General features: G+C 38.5%; 1 protein-coding gene across 2 annotated transcripts; it reads left to right on the forward strand.

Annotated features, from left to right (window-relative positions):
• The first annotated feature begins 1,104 nt into the window (after positions 1-1,104).
• bicd2 (bicaudal D homolog 2 (Drosophila)) lies at positions 1,105-19,452 on the forward strand. Of its 2 annotated transcripts, XM_056272497.1 has the most exons (9): positions 1,106-1,604; positions 10,354-10,566; positions 10,788-10,940; positions 12,823-13,263; positions 13,399-13,728; positions 13,829-14,503; positions 14,592-14,743; positions 17,234-17,480; positions 19,234-19,452. In XM_056272497.1, exons 1-9 carry the CDS (start codon positions 1,365-1,367, stop codon positions 19,234-19,236), a joined length of 2,454 nt encoding a protein of 817 aa, XP_056128472.1. In that variant the 5' UTR covers positions 1,106-1,364; the 3' UTR covers positions 19,237-19,452. The 2 variants fall into 2 exon arrangements, with proteins under 2 accessions (XP_056128471.1, XP_056128472.1); XM_056272496.1 differs by lacking the exon at positions 19,234-19,452 and having other exon boundaries at positions 1,105-1,604; positions 17,234-17,788.
• The last annotated feature ends 1,575 nt before the right edge of the window (positions 19,453-21,027 follow it).

Here is a 21,027-nt window from a genome sequence, read left to right on the forward strand (position 1 = left end):
TGCCAAAGCAGATAGAGAAAAAGTGGTAATATTTATCTGTGGGGAAAGTCAATAACAATAATAAATATTTATAAACTTTCAGTTTTGATTTAAAATAGTTCTGATAGCAAACTTACAGTGGTGGTAAACATCCAAAGCACCCTAAAGACATAATTGTACAATCTTAACTGAGTCTGTATTGAATTAGTAGCCTATAAGAAAGAACAAAACAGGAGCTTACCATTGGGTTGATCACTCACTCAAGTGTGATTATATTTTCACTTTCAGATTTATGGGCAAAACCCGTTTTGAGGTTGGTATTTCCTTTTGTAATAATGCTTTCTGTTCTATAATCACATGTAATTGTAGTGACAACATGAAAAAAAAGCTGAATATAGGCTAGCATATCTAGAACACAATGGCAGATAACTAGCCACAGCAAATTTCAGGGGTTGAGCAGGGATTCAAACCTTGAGGAAAGCAGAAAGATTAGGAGGAATTTAATATATATATATATATATATATATATATATAATTCCTCTTAATCTGTTGATGCATATATATATATATATATATATATATATATATATATATATATATATATATATATATATATATTGTGGTTAGAAAAAGCAAAACTGTCAATAATTAATATTACAAAAGAAATATATTCTAAAAAAAATCCAATTAGTTCTGATAGGCCTATATAATATAAAAGCCTGTTTAATTTTAAAAACAATGTGGTCTGTTTTTAATATCATGTTTTTTGTTTTTTGTTTTTATTTCACTTTTTTTCAGATAAAACAGGCTATAGGCTATCTGCCTTTATATTTAAGGAAAGTACCTGGTAAAAACGTAGTATAAACTCCCTGTGCTAGAGGACTTTGCATCGGCTACACACACAACCTAAAATATTTCAATGATCAGCAGATGGAAGCATTGAGCAACATTTGGTTGAGTTTGGCATTCAGTCAGTGAACCATCTGCGCGTCCTGTGTTGCCTTCGTGTACAGAACAAAAAGCATTGTGGGTGTTGTAGTCAAGCACCAGCCCTAATACGGCTCATGCATGGGTGAATGGGACTACATTACCCATAAAACAGGAGTGACAAAATCACTTCGTATTCCTGCTGGATGATCTCACAGCAAACCGAGTTCCCCTCCTAATCTCAGGAATGACATCAGAACTAGAGGAAATCATGGAGTTATACGTTGAAACATGGGGAATAAGTTTAGAAGATTGAATTTTAAACTTTACTTGAAGGATAGGGCATCTAATAAACTTCATGCACCTCAGATTGGGGATCAACTTCATGGTTGAGAAGGAGGAATTAACGGGCTCGGTCCGTTATCGCCTGTATTAGACTGTGCCGGGTTAAGGCAGACATGTCCGGGGATGAGGACGGGTGTCCCGAGGCGCAGCTGGTCACGGAGGCCGGGCCTAACTGGCTCCGCGCGGAGATCGAGCGCCTGACGCGGGAACTGAGCGAGACGAGCCGGGAGAAGATCCAGGCTGCGGAGTACGGGCTCGTGGTGCTGGAGGAGAACCAGCAGATGAAACAACGCTTTGAAGATCTGGAGAGCGAATATGAGACCGTCAGACAAGAGCTGGATCAGCTCAAAGAGGTGAAACCAACTCGTATAATAACCGAATCAAATGTTTGTTTTTTAAAAGTAACGGGTTTTTTGTTGCGAGCAGCGGCGCACTGAAGGAAAGTGTATCGGTCTGTGTCTCCACCCATTGTTATATTGTTAACTCATTTTATGTCCATTCATTGTTGTTAATAGTGTACTTCACAAAATATGAAAAGTGCCATAAATAACAGGGCGTGTGGAGTGAGAAATATCGACAAATCTGCTGATATTTCGCCATTTTGAGATTATCGGTATCAGTCGGTGGACAGCCTTGTTAATTGTTGATGTAGAAATTATTTACTGATATTTTTGTGTAAATATTATGTAAAGTAGGCCTAAGTGTTAATTTCATTATTTATAGTCAATTTTAAATCTCAATTTGATCATGCAATTTTGATCATGTCCCTTGTATTGAAGTGTATTGTACAAATGACACTTCATTTAAAAATTAACTTGTTGAATTGATATAGGCTAGATGGTACAAATGAGTCAGCGGTCAAATGTTAGTTGTTTGCTGTAATAAAAATATAAAACTGGCATTCAATTTAAACTGTAATGTGCTGTGAGCTGCTTACCTCGAATTGTATTATAATGATTGTGCATGCAGGTCTCAAAGGAATTGAGGGACTTCATGGAAAATTTGTAGGTCTGCTTTTGAAAATGAATTTGCTACAAATTCATTGTTAATTTTCTTAAATAATGTATATGTTGTTGTACACTAATCAGTGATTAGGCTGTTTATTATTGTATCGGAAAGGAAACATATTTAGTTTAATATCAGTTTTCTAAACTAATATCTTAGTTTACTACCAGTCAAACTCATTTATATAATTTCAAAGCATTATATCTGCATTCTAGCTTGTATTATTGGCATCAGTTGACAATAATAATAATAAACTTATTGGTAGACCTCGAGAAATCAGAAATTTTCTGACAATACCATTACCAATAATGTCAATGTCAACACATGTGATTTATACAGACAATATATATTGCTGTAAACAAAGGCTATACTTTCAATAAAATTACATTTATTTTAGAATTTAAAGCAATCCTTGTTTGTTTTCATCACAGTAACCTAAAAAAGACCACAGGAAATCCTGCCTTTTATCTATGGAAAAGCAGGATATTAATTTTTACATTTTAGAGGAGGCTCATGAATATGTAAAATCACAAATTCCTTTTATACTTTATATATTGTACATTCAGCATTGTAAACTAGTGTAAGATTAGTGATTAGAGACCGATAATGAAACAATGACAAGAAGTGAGATGTTGATGTGAGACAAGAAGTCAGTTGTGTGTTTGTGTGACTGAAACCTAGATTGGGATGTAGTTTGTAGCCTATATTAATTGTTTCACACCTGAATAGACTAGGCCTACTTTTAGGTTTCTTTTTCAAGTCAACTTTTGAATGGGTTCTTAATAGCAACTCTGCCTCTCTCTCTCTCTCTCTCTCTCTCTCTCTCTCTCTCTCTCTCTCTCTCTCTCTCTCTCTCTCTCTCTCTCTCTCTCTCTCTCTCTCTCTCTCTCTCTCTCTCTCTCTCTCTCTCCTTTTCACTTACAACTTCCTGTCAACAACACAAACATGCAGCAAAGCTCGGACATTAATCCTAATGGTTAGCATTAGTTTATTTAGAGCTTTTCTCGGTTCTGTATACTTCCTTCTGCTGTAATCTTTTCTGCACGGCTCTAAATAAAGGACGCAGTCTTCGTCATCTAGTAAGAAGATCTGGAAAGAAATCGAGCTAAAAAAAGCACCTTAGACTTTACTCATGTCCGTCCACCGTCCAACTCACACTAGGGGTGTCATTGAGGGGCTTCACCTGAGAGCTATGAAACTCTTTTTGTTTATAAATGCTTTTGTGTATCATTCCAAGCTACTAAAATACTTATGTAGGTCAGTGCATGAAATCAGATTAGTAGGCAGATCATTTTACATGAGTCATTTAATTAACACAAGTAATGCAAAATTGAATATTAATACAGTATATTGTAAATTTGTATGGTTCTAAATTGTATCCATGAACATTTTTCCTTTGTTCCAAATTAAGGTTTTAGGTAAACACTTATATGTTATTATGTGTTATTAGTAACTATTTATTTATTTATTTTAAATGTAATATTTTTAGGTTAACATTTACATACAAGTATGTCCTGTTAGGGACAAAAAAAATGTGTTGTGGCAAATGTCTAAGTAATCTAAATAAAATGTTTTGAGCTTGTCCACTTTCAACCACTTGCACAGGAAATCGAAAACACATTTGACCGGATTGCTTTCGTAGTGTAGACCATAGATATCCATAATAAAGGCTAGATGTCTCGTCCGCGCTGCTGGCCAATGGAGGTCGACGTCCGCACCTGGCGGCCATCTTGTCACAGGCAGCTCGCTCACAGGCAGGTACCACAGAGCCCGCCAGAAAGCTTGCCTGTGACAAGATGGCCGACGGTGATGACGATAGAGACTCCGCCGTAAGACATCTAGCCTTTATTATGGATATCTATGGTGTAGATGCTCATATGGTCATATCAAGTGTGCCGCACAAGTCCTGAAAAGTGAAGCCAAAGCATTTAGATTGCCCCTGGTGGCTGGCTGCAGTATAAGTCTTAATCCCCGCCCTCTCCATGTAATTGCGATTTGGGACGTGAGCCAAACTAAAAAAATCCACTAATACTTAAAATAATTTTTTTCAAAGATGGTTTCTGTCATCACGCAGACGTACGTTCAAGTGTTGGTTTTCCCAGTAAGTTTGGTTTTAGTTAGTTATTTGATACTAATAAAACAGAGTACAAATGAGTGTGAGTGTGGGCGGGACCTTGATCCGGCGGGCGGCGGCTCCACTACTGCGCAAACTCGAGCTCTGAACGGTTATCGACAACGACCATTACAGGGATATTTTGGCTTCATGTTTCTTCAGTGGAAGGAATCAGAGACGCCATGTCCATCTTTTTTTACGTTCTATGGGTCGAGTGTGTTCGAACATGCACAAAAGACTGCCTACTCTCCACCTACTGACCTAATGCGTAGGCTACACATTATGGGAAGCGCGCCAGCCAGCCAAGATTTAAACTTTGTTGGCTGAAGACCCAAGTTTGGTTCTCTCACCATTTTTAATGGCACAACTCACAGCATTCGGTGTGTGGTCTTGCGGCTAATAGAGCAGAAACGAAAGCTGCTACTCTCCAGATGTTTTTCCGTCATCTCCTTTCACATTCATATGTAAACTGCGTGAGCTTATTTCGTCCATTAGATCGAAAGATCTAAAAAAGCCCACACATTTACCCGCCCATAGACCCTCCCCTCGTAGAAATCAGGACAGAAGTGGTTGAAAGTGGACAAAAGAGACTAGGTTAAAACACTAGGTGTAAACTTGTCTGCTTGTGATCCGATTGACCAAAAATTGAGACCGATTGACCATCTCAATTCCAGGTGTAAACAGGGCCCATGAGAGAGTGAGCGTAGCCTTTAATGTGTTAAAGGCTTAGTTTACACTGTTAGTTTTTGAGATTGACAACCAGTCAACTTACAGGTGTGAGTCTCGAAGTGTCCTGTTTACACAGAAACTTACAGTAGCGTCTCAAATACTGCCTGTATATGAACTTGCAACAGGAGTCAAGCCCGTATTCTCTTATCAGTAAACATAGCAACAGTGACTAAAGTAATATCAAAGATGGTGATGTCCATAAAACTGAAAAGACATCACCTTTGACATGACAAGAGTCCATCTGTCAAATCTTCACTAACCTACAGCAGCTTTTATATCTGGGTGAGAGCGGAGCTTTAGAGTCGTGTGTAGAACACAAAACTGACGTGAGCAGCTCTGACCGGTGGAGAACAGTGACTGGATCTGAAACCTTCAGATTACACACAGCCCATATCTCCTTTGCTGTAAGTTACCGAAACCACACATGAAAGGCCAGAACACATGTGCAGCGCAGAGCGGATCTCTCGCACTGTATGACGTGATGGACAGCTAGTTGTGCAGTTTTAAGTTCTGAAAATGTATGTTTGTGAGTTTGGTTATAGAATGCAGTTGTTGTCACTCTCGTAAATAACTGAACCGTGTGAACATAACCATAATAAGGACTCAAATTCAGGACTGACATCCGAATTCTGCTGCTGTGTGTGAACGTGGTCAAAGATGGGTGTAGCGATCAAGGCTCAGACACGCTGGATCAGATAGAGGGTGAGGTGAAGAGAGGAGATGAGTTAATCCCACTCAAGTATATCGGATCTGCTCTCTCAACTGTTGAACTCCAACGCACACACACACACACACACACACGCGTACATTAACTCATTCTTAAAACACTCTCTAAGCATAGTAAGATTAAGATGCAGTCTTGTCAAGATTAGCATCCTTATGCAAGATGACCATAAGATCTGTTTCTAGGTTAAGTCAGTATGGCCAAACACACAGCAGGGATGCAGAGTTATAGATATCTACTTTATTATACTTTTTCTTATATATACACTATAATTCCAAAGTTTGGGGTCGGTACGCTTTTTTATAAAATGTTGTCTCTTATACTTACCAATCCTAATATTCAAAAATAGAGTAAAAAAAGTTAGATTTAAAATAACTGTTTTCTATTTTAATATATTTTAAAATGTAATTTATTCCTGTGATCAAAGCTGAATTTTCAGCATCATTACTCCAGTCTTCAGTGCCACATGATCCTTCAGAAATCATTCTAATATGAGTTGCTGCTCATAGAAAATTTCTTCTTATTATCTATGTTAACAGACATTTAAATATTTTTGTGGAAATTTGAGAAAGCATCTGATCAAAGCGATGTGGATGTCTGCTCGAACTTTGCAATTCGACACTCCGGTAAAGTCGTGTCAAGTTTATTTATATAGCACTTTATACGATTGCTTAAAAGCAATCAGCTTTACAGTATTAAACATGAAAAAGCAGTGTCAGTATATCTTTCAATTAGAATTACAACTTCATTTTCTCCATTGTGCGCATGTTTTTACTTGCGGACGGCTGACCTCGATTTCCATGTCAAAGAAGGCGGAGCCTCACAACAGCCTAATAGCCAAGGACCGACGGTGTTCACCAGCCAGAGCGTACTTTTCCGGAAAGTTTGTTTTGGCAAGCTTTTTCGATCTCCCAAAATGAACTTCATTTTGGCCTGATTATGTTCGAAATAACGTCACACCGGTTTGTTCTTCAATTTCGTAGTATATCGGGGCCTTAATATAATAATCAATAAAAATAATGCTACGAATGGCCAGTACCTATAACATCACCAATATGTGGTTCATCTCTATTTCTAAGTGCATGTTGAATTTGGTGGGCATTTTCTGGGCTTGTTCGTTGTGCTGAAGGAAGTCTAAGACCACCACAGTCAAATAAACAGTGGCAAAAGTATTTACACAACTGCTCAGATTTGTGTTCAGTTTGAGTTTGTGCCCTAACCAGAATGAAACACTTTGTCAGCTGTGCAGTCCATCAGAAAGGGTTTAAAGTGTGAAAGAATGGTTACGTTTCAGTCTCCTTCAACAAGGGGGGGATGAGAATAGAGCTTGCATCAGTGTGTTGGGTCCACAGCTGTGCAGGGCTGGGACTGCCTCACCGTAGAGTTGATACAGCCTATCTACAGGCTGCTGTGGTTTATAGGGTTTGTGACTATTTAAAGAAGCGGAAGAGTAAATATTTGAGGTTTCTTAAGCCTAGTGATGGAAAAACTGCAGTTTTCTAAGTGGAATGTTCTTTTTGATCAAGATTTGCAGTTTTATCTGATTTTACATGCACGCTGTTGGGTTCTAGAGTGTAAATGCACATTTTTACCTGATGATAAGATCTAGTGATAATGAGTGTACCGGTATTTACACCAACACATTGAGCTGTAGTGTAAAAGAGTTTGACAGAGGTTCGAGTCCAGCTTAACACTTCCTAATATCTGCGTTTGCCAAGTTATTACTTTAAGATGAATAATTCGAATTACAAAGTCTACATTTCTGCTGTTTTGTAAGTATTTTCTATACAGCTAGTAGACGGACACTGTGTGTGCTATGCACATGTTTGGCGTGCTTGACGTTATAACATTATATAAGTTGCTGCACATTTCAGATAATAAAAAAGTGTGACTTATATTCCCACTTATATTCTATTTTAGATAAACATCACTAAACGGCACATAAAATACAAACTAACTTTTGGTTCAGATGCATCTAGTTGGCTATGTGAAGCTAGTTCTTTTTGCCTATCCATAATTCCCTCTTTTCAGTAACTTGTGAGAAACGTATTTGAAAAATGAAGACTTGCTCATGTAAACTTTTAGGAAGTAGGAGATATTTTTAATCTGCCCATGCACTGATGGATTGCTCATCTTTCGTTTTTTAATGCATTTGCCATTTTAAAACAAGATATGTAAACCTAAAGTAGATTTTAATTTTAGACTGTCAATGTTAAACTATTTTCGTGTGATATCAATGCTGATATGACTGAAATCTGAGTAATCACTAGAGAAGAGTCAGATGATATCGCTTAATACTCTTCAAACCAAGTCTCTGTCAACTCTCACACAGAGCAAAGCTTGTCTGGTTTCTGAATCAGCTGTCGTTGGCAAGCGTTTTTGTTGTTGTTGTTAGAAGTTCAGTCATGACGTCAATATAATATAAATTGTTACTAAGGACTCCAACGGTCAATTACTTGCCTGACCAGTCAAGTTTATTTTTTAACATTTTTCTTTTTCTCTTTATTCTTTTCAAGTACAGACCTTTTATTACTCATAAACTGAAAATTGGTCTGCTAAGAACTTGTTAGAAATTGAAAACAATGAATGAAAAGTAGGCGCTCGAATGCTAATTCTCTTCTAGGTTGTAGGACTAGGAACTGAACAGCTGTGTTGAGGATTTGCTCTGCGCAGGTGAGAAGTCTTGCAGCCTAACATCAAAGCTTAATCTTGTTGCTGAAGTCTCAACGGCAGCCTTATTTTACTACAGCACTGGCAAAGATAAATTTAACATGGCCTTTTCTTGGTACTGGTTAAATGGAGTACACTCTTAATGCATCTCTAGGTGGGTTTAAGCAGAGAAATACTACGAATTTTAAGTAGATTCTCAGATAGGAATTAGTTTATGCTGTACAGAAATATTGTGTCGTCTATGTTTAAAAAAAAGGATAATATCACAAAAATAGATCTTTGCAAATCATTATAGAGAAAAACAAACAGTGGAGGTCTGTATGTCTGCATGGCCTTTATCCGTGGAATCTCTGTTCTGGAATCGGAATAAACTTCTAAAGAAATGTCTTGGCAACCCAGAGTGACAGGTGGACAGTTGCCAGATCTTAGCAGCAGCTGCTGTGGCAGGAGGAGGACTTAGCGCTGACACCATTTCCACTTCTCTTTCTGTCGTCCAATGTCGCTAGTGGATTCTTCAACTTACAGGCACTTTTATTTGCCATGGGTTGATTTGAATTAAAACTGGCATCAGCTTTTTTCTGTGCCTTGATTTATTTTTACTACTTTATTTTATTCAAATGCCCTTTGTCTTTCAATGTTATTGTTTTACGCTTGTCCCAGACTCAGATGATCAAATATAAGCCAATATATATTGCGCAAAACATATTTATTTGAAACATATATTATTGCATTTAAAACTATGATGATCATTGTGTGAAAATAATTGAAATCTTTTTTACAGAAATTATAATTAACCAACAGTTGTGGCATCATTTCCAACACGACAAATTTGATCCTAATAGTGCTTGGTATTAAACAATGTAAAATGAGGAAAATACTACTGAACAAACTTAGTTAAATTTAATTGTGCGTGTTTATGATGCATAAAATACTAGCTATGAAACTAGACTTGGCGAGACAAAAGATTTTTATTCCATTTTATTCCATTAATTTTGAAAATGTTATTTCCACCACAATCATTTCCATCACAGAATGCTAATAATACATAATTTGAGGTGTGACACTGTAGTGGCAATACGACTTTCATAAATGTACATGTTGTCATAAATTAATACATGACTAATATATAAGTTAAACCATTCAAAGTGTGAAAAGGTTTTTGGAGAGGTTTTATTTTAAAAAATTCCAGTCTAGCAGCACTAATGGAGCTGTTAACATTTATTGTGTGTGTGTGTGGCAACTCAGTCAGGCTGTAGCATGCCAATGACATCATTCAGACTGGCACACAGATTTAGAAGGGAGAAAAAGAGATAAAAAGATCTCTTGGATAGAATTCAACTAGTTTTGTCTCTAGCCAGTTACATCATTAGTTTCCAGGAAATGCATCTTTGAGTCTTACAAAATGACTAACATCAAAACTAAACTGTCTGTGGGAATCCCTAGATTTGGGGCAAATCTGCAGAACGGATTTAAAAATGGTAAAATGTGTTAAGCAGAGCTGAGAGACTCGTATTTGTCGAACCAGACTCGTATTTGTAGAATTGTGTTAAAGAATTGTGGCTGATAAATAGTGAAGATAGCTGTCAACCAATATAAACTACACATAGAAGTTGCATGAGATAAGACATGTTGTTGTTAGCATGTCTTCAAATTAACATAAATCTTATTGATTTCCCTCAACAGTCAAAACATTTACAGTCCTTGGGTCGATTACATTTAGCCATTTAACTTCTTCCCGATGTATTTCATAGCGTTTCTTTAGTACAGTTAAGATTACTATGAACCATTAATTACAAAACAAGTCATTTGTTTGTAGCATAGCGCTCTGATCTCTGATCTCTCCCTGATCATGTTCACACAGGCATATGGCCAGGTTCACTCCACCCATAAAAAGGTGGCTGCAGACGGGGAAAGCAGGGAGGAGTCCCTCATCCTGGAGTCGGCATCTAAAGAGGCTTACTATGAGCAGAGAGTACAGGACCTGCAGGCTGACCTACGACAAACAAAAAACACTCTCACCAGCACCCAGGCTGAGAACGAACGTCTGGCCACCCATGCCCTCGAGCTGAGAGAGGTTCGTGCAGTAGTAGAGGGTTTTGTTAAGTATTTGCAACTTAAACATTTATTAATGTTGTTCAGATAATTATGTACTCAACAGCAAAGGTTGCAAGGATAAATAGGATAATATTAAACTGTCAACTTATATCTATGTGGTCATACAAACAAACCCAGTTATGCTCTATATGTGCATTTAGATTAATTGATTTTTCCATGAACATTTGTTCCATTCTTAAGAATAATGAGATTGTGGAGCTGCAGCGCAGTCGTCTGCGTGACGACATTCGAGAGTACAAGATCCGAGAGTCTCGTCTGCTGCAAGACTACACTGAACTGGAGGAGGAGAACATCAGCCTGCAGAAACAAGTCTCCACCCTTAAACAGGGTCAGGTTAGTAGTATTGACATTTGGGGGTGGTGTGGAAGAGTAACCAAAGCTCACGATTAATAATCGAAAGGTTGATGGTAGGGGTGACCCCGAATAGTCGAAGATTCGATGCTTCGATAGGAGGAGCCTGATTCGACTACCAATCTCACGGTCGAATCTTCGCAGATGTGTTGTTAAACGAGGATTATGTCATTTTGGCTATATGAGTGTGCTCAATGTCTGATTTCACATAGAACTACTGGTTTTCTGTCAATACGTTAATATACAGCCTATTATGATAATGCTGTTAATAAAAATGTGCAAAGAAAGAAGCTTTTAATAAATATTTTTTAACGTGCGTGCAGCGTGAATAAATCCAAACACCCCGTGACAGATTTAGTTTCACTTTCGATCCGTGACCGACAGAGGAGCGTCTTGTCGGCAGGGATTTAAATCTTTGAAAATGTCTGGGATAAGAAAATCTAAATGCACACCATCAGAAAGGATATTCTCCAAGGCTGGATTTTCATTTTCATCAGGAAAACCATGATCGCACTTCTGCCGGCCAACGTTAACAGGTTTTCCTCGGGATGTTCTAAAATGCCTAACGTGAAAAAAGCTTTTAAAACGCTTAAATGGCACTTTTACGTGCTTAATGTATGTACACAGTAGGCTACACACCTTAAGAAACCATTCTATGTGCAGATAAGCAGATGAACCCAGAATATGAACGCAACGCGTTTCTCCTGAAAGTCACGTAAAGCTTTTTCTTTAACGGTTTTCAATGGGAGGAAAATGCTTAGCCTAGGCTATAATAAAACGCGTTGCGTTCATATTCTGGGCTCATCTGCTTTTCTGTAGGCTATATGGTATGCTTTATTAATAAGGTGTGTACAGAATTTGATCTTTTAATTTAACAGTTTTAGGACAAAGCCGTTAAGCGTTTTTCACGTTAAGCGTTTTTGAAGGTATTTTATCCGCGCACACAATTTTAAAAGACTCAAACGGACACAGGCCGAGTGAAAGACTGGATTTTGTTTTTTCGATCAGGTATGGGTACAAGTGATTTCAAAACATTTCAGCCGGTTCTAATTTGATTTTTGGATACTGTGAACACGTTTAGCTAAAAAGACTGCCGCTCCAGTTTAGCGTTTATTGTTGTTTCTGCAGTTAAAAAGACAAAGTTGACAATCCTGGCCATACTTTCGTTATTTTAATAATTTCTTTATTTTTATTTTATTAATTGATCACTCAGGGTGATCTAATTTAACTATTTGTGACTTGTGTTATGAATATTTGTTCCCCTGCACTTTAGGCATTTTGCACACATTTGTTCTGCTTCTTGTGACTTGATTCTGACTTATTTCGTTTTGTATTTTTATTTATTATAAATGTATATTGTGTTCTTAATTGTTGATTATTTTTCAGTGCATCGATGTTGCGCTGTAGGCCTACTTAGAGCAGGCTCATACAGGCAATTCAGCCGATTTAATTTGCATGTGAAATGCAAATCCTATCTGCAGTGTGGCCTTTCTGCAGTTATTTATGTTATTTCTTAGTTTTATTGATCCAAAATGTTTTTATACATTTTCTTCTATATCTTTGTGTGATGTTCTGTACATCGCGGCTTTAAAATGTTAAAGCCCCGCCCCCTCCCCAACACCACACACATGATTCGACTATTAGTCGACTATAGGCAGGACTTGACGAATCTGATTCGACTATGAAAATCCTTTGTCGGGGACACCCCTAGTTGATGGTTCCAGTCCCACAAGGAGCAAAACATGCACAATCACCATGTATTTTGGATGAAAGTGTCTGCTTAACGATGACTACTACTGACTAAGTCTTTGCTGTTTTTGGTTTGCTTATGTTACAATGTTGTAATCTCTGACCTCTTCCAAAGGTGGAGTTTGAGGGACTCAAGCATGAGAATCGGCGTTTGGAAGAGGAAGTACAGTACCTAAACAGCCAGCTAGAGGACGCTGTTCGGTTACGCGAAATAGCTGAGCGTCAGCTAACAGAGGCTCTAGAAACCGTAAAAACCGAGCGGGAGCAGAAAGCAGCTCTTCGAAAAGAATTGACTCATCACATGACCTTGGGAGACTCCCTCCTTGCCAGCTCATTGGACGGGCTTAAGCTGAATGCAGACGAACCTAATAACGACGATGCCATTCTGACATTTGAAAATGGATTTGCTAAAGTCAGTGAGGGTAACGATGAAGATAACAGATTGTCTTCACCCAAGAGAGGCGAAAATTTCCGTCCCGCACCAAGTCTGGTGGATGACTTGTTGACCGAGCTGAACATCTCAGAGATCCAGAAACTCAAGCAACAGCTCTTACAGGTATAGCCATCTTTGAGTATGCTGCAAATTCAATACTTTGCACTTGATTGGCTTTCGACTGTTTGGTAAATTCATTGAAATAGTCTAATAACTGCTGAAAATGTAGCATTTCCCCCCCTTTATTTCACCTTGCAGGTAGAGCGAGAGAAGGTAGCTCTTCTCACCACTTTACAGGACTCTCAGAAGCAGTTAGAGCATGCTCGAGGCGCATTGGCCGAACAGCAGGAAGCCATGACGAGACTTACCGATGATTTGGGCGCAATGAGAAGACTGCAGGCAGGCAAGGAGCGGCAGTCGGCACTGGACAGTGAGCGAGAGCGCGACAGTCGAGAGGACAATGATGTGGACTATTATGAGCTGGATATCAACGGGCCAGAGATACTTCGCTGCAAGTATGAGGTAGCCATAGGAGAGGCAGGGGAACTGAGGGAGGAGCTTAAGGGACTAAAGTCCGAGCATGATGAGGTGAGTGGGACTGAGAAAAGTCGAGTTTTGTTCAATATTTCTAATGTTTCATTAATGGGTTGATGGTACATTGTGTGGCAACATTTATGTATGATTCTAGATGAAGGCTGAGCATGAGGAGGTACGGGCACGACTAGAGGGACAGGTGCGTGACCTCAGTGTTCAAGTGTCTCAGTTGGAGAGCAGCAGCCGTACAGACCGTGATCAAGTCGTTCAGTTGGAAAAGGAGCTAAAGGAAGTGAGTGCAGTCGCGGGTGAGACAGAGGGCAGTCTCAGCGTGGCCCAGGATGAACTTGTTGCCTTTAGCGAAGAGCTTGCAAACCTCTACCACCATGTCTGCATGTGCAACAATGAAACCCCGAATCGTGTCATGCTTGATTTCTACAAAGAGGGTAAAGGAAACAAGACCGAACGTAAAGATCGGCAGTCTACATTGACGCAAACCAGCGACAGCACAGCACAGACACCCAGGTCCAACTCCACCACTGTTGACAGCTCAACTTCTGGGACGGCGATCAGAGAAGATCCCCGTCCTGAACCAATGGACATCTACAACCTGGTAGCAATAATTCGGGATCAGATCCGCTACTTGCAGAAGGCGGTTGACCGTACCACAGAACTATCCAGGCAAAGAGTTGCTTCCCTAGAGTTGGCCGCAGTGGCAGATAAAGACCAAGCTGCTTGCATGGAGGAGATTTTGAAGCTCAAGTCCCTGCTGAGCACTAAGCGAGAACAGATTGCCACGCTGAGGACTGTGCTCAAGGCCAACAAACAGGTGAGAATAGAAAAGATTAGCTTGGCATGAGTGTATGACACCAGAATATTGAGCTTGTTGTTGATCATTCAATTCTGTCCCTCTTTAGACAGCTGAGGTTGCCCTGGCAAACTTGAAGAGCAAATATGAGACTGAAAAGGCCATGGTCACTGAAACCATAATGAAGTTGAGGAACGAGCTGAAGGCTCTTAAAGAAGATGCTGCCACTTTCTCCTCTCTCAGGGCAATGTTCGCCACCAGGTAAAACAAAAACACGTCTGAGAGTTGTTTCTCTTCCAGCTTTCAATGTCTGGCTCGCCCTAATCAAGTAACTCCTCCATTATCCCTGCTACTGTCCAGAAAACAGTAGGGTTACTTAGGCCCTGTTTACACCATCGGATCACAAGTAGATCAAAGAGACACATACCTGTTTACACCTGGTATTTTAATTTGTCTCTTTTGTCCACTTTCAACCACTTCTTTCCTGATTTCTTTGAGGGGAGTGTTTTTTCAGATCTTTCGGTCTAATGGACAATATAAGTTTGCGAAATTTACATATAAACGTGTCTGGAGACGACAGAAAAAGGTGGAGAACAGCAGCTTTTGTTTCTGCTCTGACAGCCACAAAACCACGCTGAACGCTGTGAGTGTTAGAAATCAGGAATGGTGAGAGAACATTGCGCTTGGGACAGTTTTTTTTTCTTCAAACCAAACTTGGGTCTCAGCCAACAAAGTTTAAATCCCATCTGTCTAGTGCGCTTCCCATAATGTTTACTAATTAAAGGGATACTCCACTTTTTTGGGAAATAGGCTCTTTTTACTACTCCCCCAGAGTTAAACTGTTGAGTTTTACCGTTTTTGAATCCATTCAGCCGATCTCCGGTTCTGGCGGTACCACTTTTAGCATAGCTTAGCATACATCATTGAAGTGTACAAGACCATTAGCATTTCCAAAAAAAAAAATGACCAAAGAGTTTCGATATTTTTCCTATTTAAAACTCGACTCTTCTGTAGTTACATCGTGGACTAAGACCGACGGAAAATGTAAAGTTGCGATTTTCTAGGCTGATATGGCTAGGAACTATACTCTCATTCCTGCGTAATAATCAAGAAACTTCACTGCCGTACCATGAGTGCAGCAGGCGTAATGATATGACGCAGCGCCTGAAAATAGGCCACCTTCCGTCAACACAACGGAACTATTTTCAGGCGCTGCGTCATATCATTACGCCTGCTGCTCTCATGGTACGGCAGTGAAGTTTCTTGATTATTACGCAGGAATGAGAGTATAGTTCCTAGCCATATCAGCCTAGAAAATCGCAACTTTACATTTTCTGTCGGTCTTAGTGCACAATGTAAATACAGAAGAGTCAAGTTTTAAATAGGAAAAATATCGAAACTCTTTGGTCATTTTTTTTTTGAGAAATGCTAATGGTCTTGTCCACTTCAATGATGTATGCTAAGCTATGCTAAAAGTGGTACCGCCAGAACCGGAGATCGGCTGAATGGATTCAAAAACGGTAAAACTCAACAGTTTAACTCTGGGGGAGTTGTAAAATGAGCCTATTTCCCAAAAAAGTGGAGTATCCCTTTAAGTCAACAGGCGGTCTTTTGTGGCTGTACGAACACATTCGACCACATCTACACTACCTCTGGAAGCGGTCAAAAGTGGACAAGCTCAAAACATTGTAGACCCCATTTACACCTGTATTTGGAATCGTCCACTTGTGATCCAATCGACCAAAACACATCTTAATACCAGGGGCCTGTACCATGATGGTAGTTGAACAAACTCAAGGTTACAGGATTAGTTTTGAGTTGACAAATTCAAACCAAACCAGCCAGGCTTTGTTGGTACCATGATGCTGATCATCAACTTTCTCTGTCAACTCAGGCTTTGATCCTGAGTTTAGGAGTTTAGGTGTGACATCAGTAGCGAACAACCAATCACATGCTGAGAAAGAGTGAAACTGAGATTCATTTCTCGCGAGAGAAGCAGTGCGATTCACTTCTCTCTTCTGCAGAATATTATGAGATTGAAAAATATAAAGAATTTAAACAAATTTACACAACAAGAAGAAAACTGCTGTCTATGAAGAGGACAACTAAAAGAAAAATCTTATATCAGTGCAAGTAAAAGTTGTGAAGTTAGTTTATACATTTGATAAAAGTAGAGAAAATGTAACATTTAAGCTCACATGTAGTCATTTTATAGCTTTATCTATTGATTCTAAAGCGCATTTATATTACCTTTTATATATTTATTCAATTAAACTGTGAGTAATAATAATTGATAAACTAAAATTGTACATGTGTGATTGATTAAGGGTACAATAATTACATAAATTATTATTGTAAATAAGTATTCCTAAAAGCCAGATGATTTTGTCTTTAAAAATCATTTGCTATGTAGTGATCTTTAATTTGGAGTGGAAACAGGTGGAGTGACTTTATCGCATCAGACATGTCACTTTCCTCACTGCTGATTGGTCCAAGTTCGGTTTGCAACCTCTTGCCTGGAACATAACCTGCCGGACCAGGTTAGCCGTGGAGCGTAAGTTACTATGGCGATGAACACTGCTAAAAGCCAAACCACTTTCATGGTGCCTAAAACCCAGGGTTGGCGCAAACTAAACTGAAACATATCGGGCTAGCCACCTAAACCGGCTTCATGGTTTAGGCCCCTGGTGTATTCAGGAACTAAATCTGGTTTATTACATCTCTATCCCTCTTTCACTTTTTCTTCTTTAGGTGTGATGAGTATGTAACACAATTGGACGACATGCAGAGGCAGCTGGCTGCAGCGGAAGATGAGAAGAAGACTCTGAACTCCCTCCTGCGTATGGCCATCCAGCAAAAACTGGCCCTCACTCAGCGACTGGAGGATCTGGAGTTTGACCACGAGCAATCCCGAAGAGGATCCGGTGCTGGGCCAGGTGGACGTGGGAAGGCTCCATCTGGGCGTGGCAGAGGACCCTTGTCTTTTTCCAGCCCCCATGTAAGTCCTAGACTTCCCTGTAAGAACCGACCACAACCACACGGCCTCATTGGAAGTCCTGCGGTTTTCTGCAGTGAGAAGTATAAAATTCTGTGTGATGCTGGATCCGATTAACATCTGTGTGTAACTGTCACTCATCAGCATCTTCATACTAACTAACACTCCTTTTACTGTGTGTGTGCTTGGGACAAAACAACACTAACATGTTTGTACTAACAGTTCTCATGTGTTGACTTTTGTTCTGTAGATCTACCTGGAGAGAATAGTTGTGTTGGTAATGCCATCTTAACTACTAGGGTTATCACTTGCTAGTTCACTGAAAAAAATGATCATTGTTCTTGGAGTTTTCCAAACATTTCATAATAGGTGAACTCCAATATGTGGTTATTTTTTGCAACTTTTAGTATCGACGAGTGCCGGTATATACTATATTTGGCAAATGATGCAGTATATAACCAGAACGCACTGTAATGTATAATGCAATGCATTACTTTCATTTCCAGTGTCTTACTACAAGCAAATATATTGTGTTGTAACTAAACTACTGGGACGTAGATATTTATGAACAAGGATGGAGGAAATGATTGAAGACAATGTCTAACCATGTTAATATATATCTATGTCCATATCTAAATTTGGCTTTTCTGTCGGAGCATTTGAACCCAATGTTTCTACTCGAACATAGCCAGCACTGATAATACCGAATGTCATTGAGTTAAACCCAGTTTCACAAAGCTAGTCTGTTAATCTCTGTGTCAGTGGGAATAAATCTGTGTAATCCCAACAGAGACGCACTTTACTGAGCCTGCTGGGAGATTTGCAATCCAGGTTGCAACCTGCAACCCTAAAGGACATAATTGATGCTGCAGATTTCCGTATTTTGCAAAAAATATTACAAAAACGAAGGTCTTTTGTTAAATATGATGTCTATATTTGTGACAAGATTTCTTAAAGATGATGTCTGTGTTTGCGTGCACAGAAAAATGCATTAAGAAATTTTAGACTATCCTTCTCCAAGATGAATTTAGTTTCAACTGTGATTTTATGTTGTTTCATGTCTTTGTTGATTTTGTTCATCATACTTCATCTAGCCATTAAGCCAGTATAACATACATTGTCCATGTTGTCTTCACAGTGGTGACTCTGAACCACTGTAGCATGCATGATCTGCTCTCAGTCTCAAACCTTTGTATTAGATTGCATGTTGTCTGATGCATGTGAGTCCTCTGTTTCCTGCTGTCCATTGCATCAGGAAGAGTGAGTCTTCTGTTTTGCTGTTTACTAATGGATCTAACTGGTCTCATTGTTGACGGTAACATTCACTTTGTCTACTTCCATGTGAACTTATTAAGATATATTATTTAAAGGCATAGCTCATTAATTACTTGGCCTTCATGTCGTTCCAAACCCGTAAGACATTCGTTCATCTTCGGAACGCAAAGCACTTGCGTTGCTTCATAAAATTGAGGTTAAACCACTGGAGTCACATGGATTACTTTTATGTTTTTACATTTCTGGGGCTTGAAAGGGGTAGTTGCGTAGCTGTCAATGGAGGGACAGAAAGCTCTCAGATTTCATCAAAAAAAATTATTTGGTTCCGAAGATGAACGAAAGCCTTACAGGTTTGGAACGACATAAGGGTGAGTTATTAATGACATGATTTTCATTTTTGGGTGAACTATACCTTTAAGTTACATTTGGATAATTTATGATGTGATCATTCTGATGATTGTTTTGTTTCTCAATTTTGCAGTAATTGTATTAGCTCTGGCTGCAAATGGCTATTTCCCCCTTCCTTCACTCTACACTATACGTCCAGAATACACATGCCTGGTTCAATTTTGGAAACAAGAAATTTGTCCCTGGATGTGGCTGCAAGGAAACACAGGCTCACATGTAAAGCCGGTCGGTCTATGTAATCATTATTCTGACTGTTACTGTGGTATTTTATTTTTTCTGCTTTATTGTTTTTTATTTTTAACTGTGCACTTTTAGTGCATTAGTTATTATGTAAGAGATGCACATTTCAGTATACTTAGCACATTTATTGTTTTGCTCTTGCAAATTTTACGTATTTAACTGAAAAAAATAATAATATAAGAACTATTTGTTTGTTAATAGTATTTTAAATGCTTAACTGCCAGGTTCTAAGCATACTCCAGGGAGGACAATTATGTTAAATAAGCCTATGTTTCTTGTTCTGTTCAATAGTCAAACATTCTAACTGAACATTATCTTGCTAGTCATGTAGTGTAACTCCACTAAAAGAACAATGACTTTGACCGGAAAATATTGGGGTCAATTTTCATAGTGGGTCGCGAAAATGTTAAATTCAAGACATTTATAAAAAACAAATCGATTCCAAATTGGAATACTTTCTACATGTTTTGCCAAATACTGCATTAAGGTCTTTGTATTTTACAATGCAATACATTATTATTATTATTTTTTATATATATAATCCTCTCCTAAGACCTCCTGTGCCTTTTTATTGTTTTTTGTTTTCATGAACAGTTTTTCTGTCAGTCTCGCTACAGGTCTTAACCATTTGGCCCAATGTGAACATCTAATTTGGATAGTCATCATTAAACACTCCTTTTGAAATTCAACTCAGATTGCTTGTTTAGGAGATTTTAAATGGTAGTAAGGAGGATTAGGTGTGTTAAAATCATACATTCCTTTGAGGAAGAAATGATTTCTGATGGCAGTCTTGTTGGCTGTCTGTTGACATTGTTAGTCATTATTTTCCTATGTGTAACCTTGATAATATTTTGTTTGTATTTCAGCAAGCAGAAAACTTTGCCTCAGAACATTTGTGCCATTTCAAATTTAAGACATTATGAGTTTTAAATGACCTTTTTCCTTTCTTTTTCTTCTTCTTTTGACCACAAATTAAGTGCAATTTTGTGCTGTTTCTGGAGTGCATGCAATAGTTTTCTATTTGCTGAAAACCGCTTCATCAGCCATGTCATAGCTTATTGTGACATTTTGAGTTTTTTTTACACATTTGTATGGAATGACCTAATGTGTTTGTTCATATTTATTCATAACGTATCGTTCAGTATTAATGACTAGGTTTATATGCATTTTAACCGGCACATGCGCTGCCTCTCTTTGCATTTCTACTTGAAATCTTACAGGTATAGTGTATGGTAAGCTATACTGCATCACCTGTTTTTTGTTTTGTTTTTTACAGTACTGATTTCAATGTTGTGCTATTTTTCTGAACATTTGAGATTCCCTGTAGTTTATCATGAGGAACACATTATAGGCCCATGTCTGTCTTTAACATTTCTCATTTGACAAAAAACGAGGAAAATAAATAAACTAATGTAAAATAATGCATTTGTGTGTAACTGAATGTGTGTATAGATAGGTGACGTGTGTTTATACATGTATATGTATGAATGGGCTATGTATACATATATTATTTTACGTTATACATTATTATATTTATATATAAATTATAACTTACACGTAATAGATTGTTTATTAATATCAAAATCGTTTTATATGGAGCGCTCACTGCTTGCCAGTCAACAACTAA

Source organism: Rhinichthys klamathensis, unplaced genomic scaffold (assembly GCF_029890125.1).
Source record: "Rhinichthys klamathensis goyatoka isolate OS25496 unplaced genomic scaffold, OSU_Roscu_1.1 h1tg000339l_1, whole genome shotgun sequence".
Taxonomy (NCBI): Eukaryota; Metazoa; Chordata; class Actinopteri; order Cypriniformes; family Leuciscidae; genus Rhinichthys; species Rhinichthys klamathensis.

Bases quoted from the DNA above. Each gene is read 5' to 3' on its own strand.
- bicd2 (XM_056272496.1), top strand. From the start codon at position 1,365: ATGTCCGGGGATGAGGACGGGTGTCCCGAGGCGCAGCTGGTCACGGAG. The intron at 10,941-12,822 runs GTTAGTAGTATT...CCTCTTCCAAAG, and splicing joins CCACCCTTAAACAGGGTCAG to GTGGAGTTTGAGGGACTCAA. The intron at 14,744-17,233 runs GTAAAACAAAAA...TTTCTTCTTTAG, and splicing joins AGGGCAATGTTCGCCACCAG to GTGTGATGAGTATGTAACAC.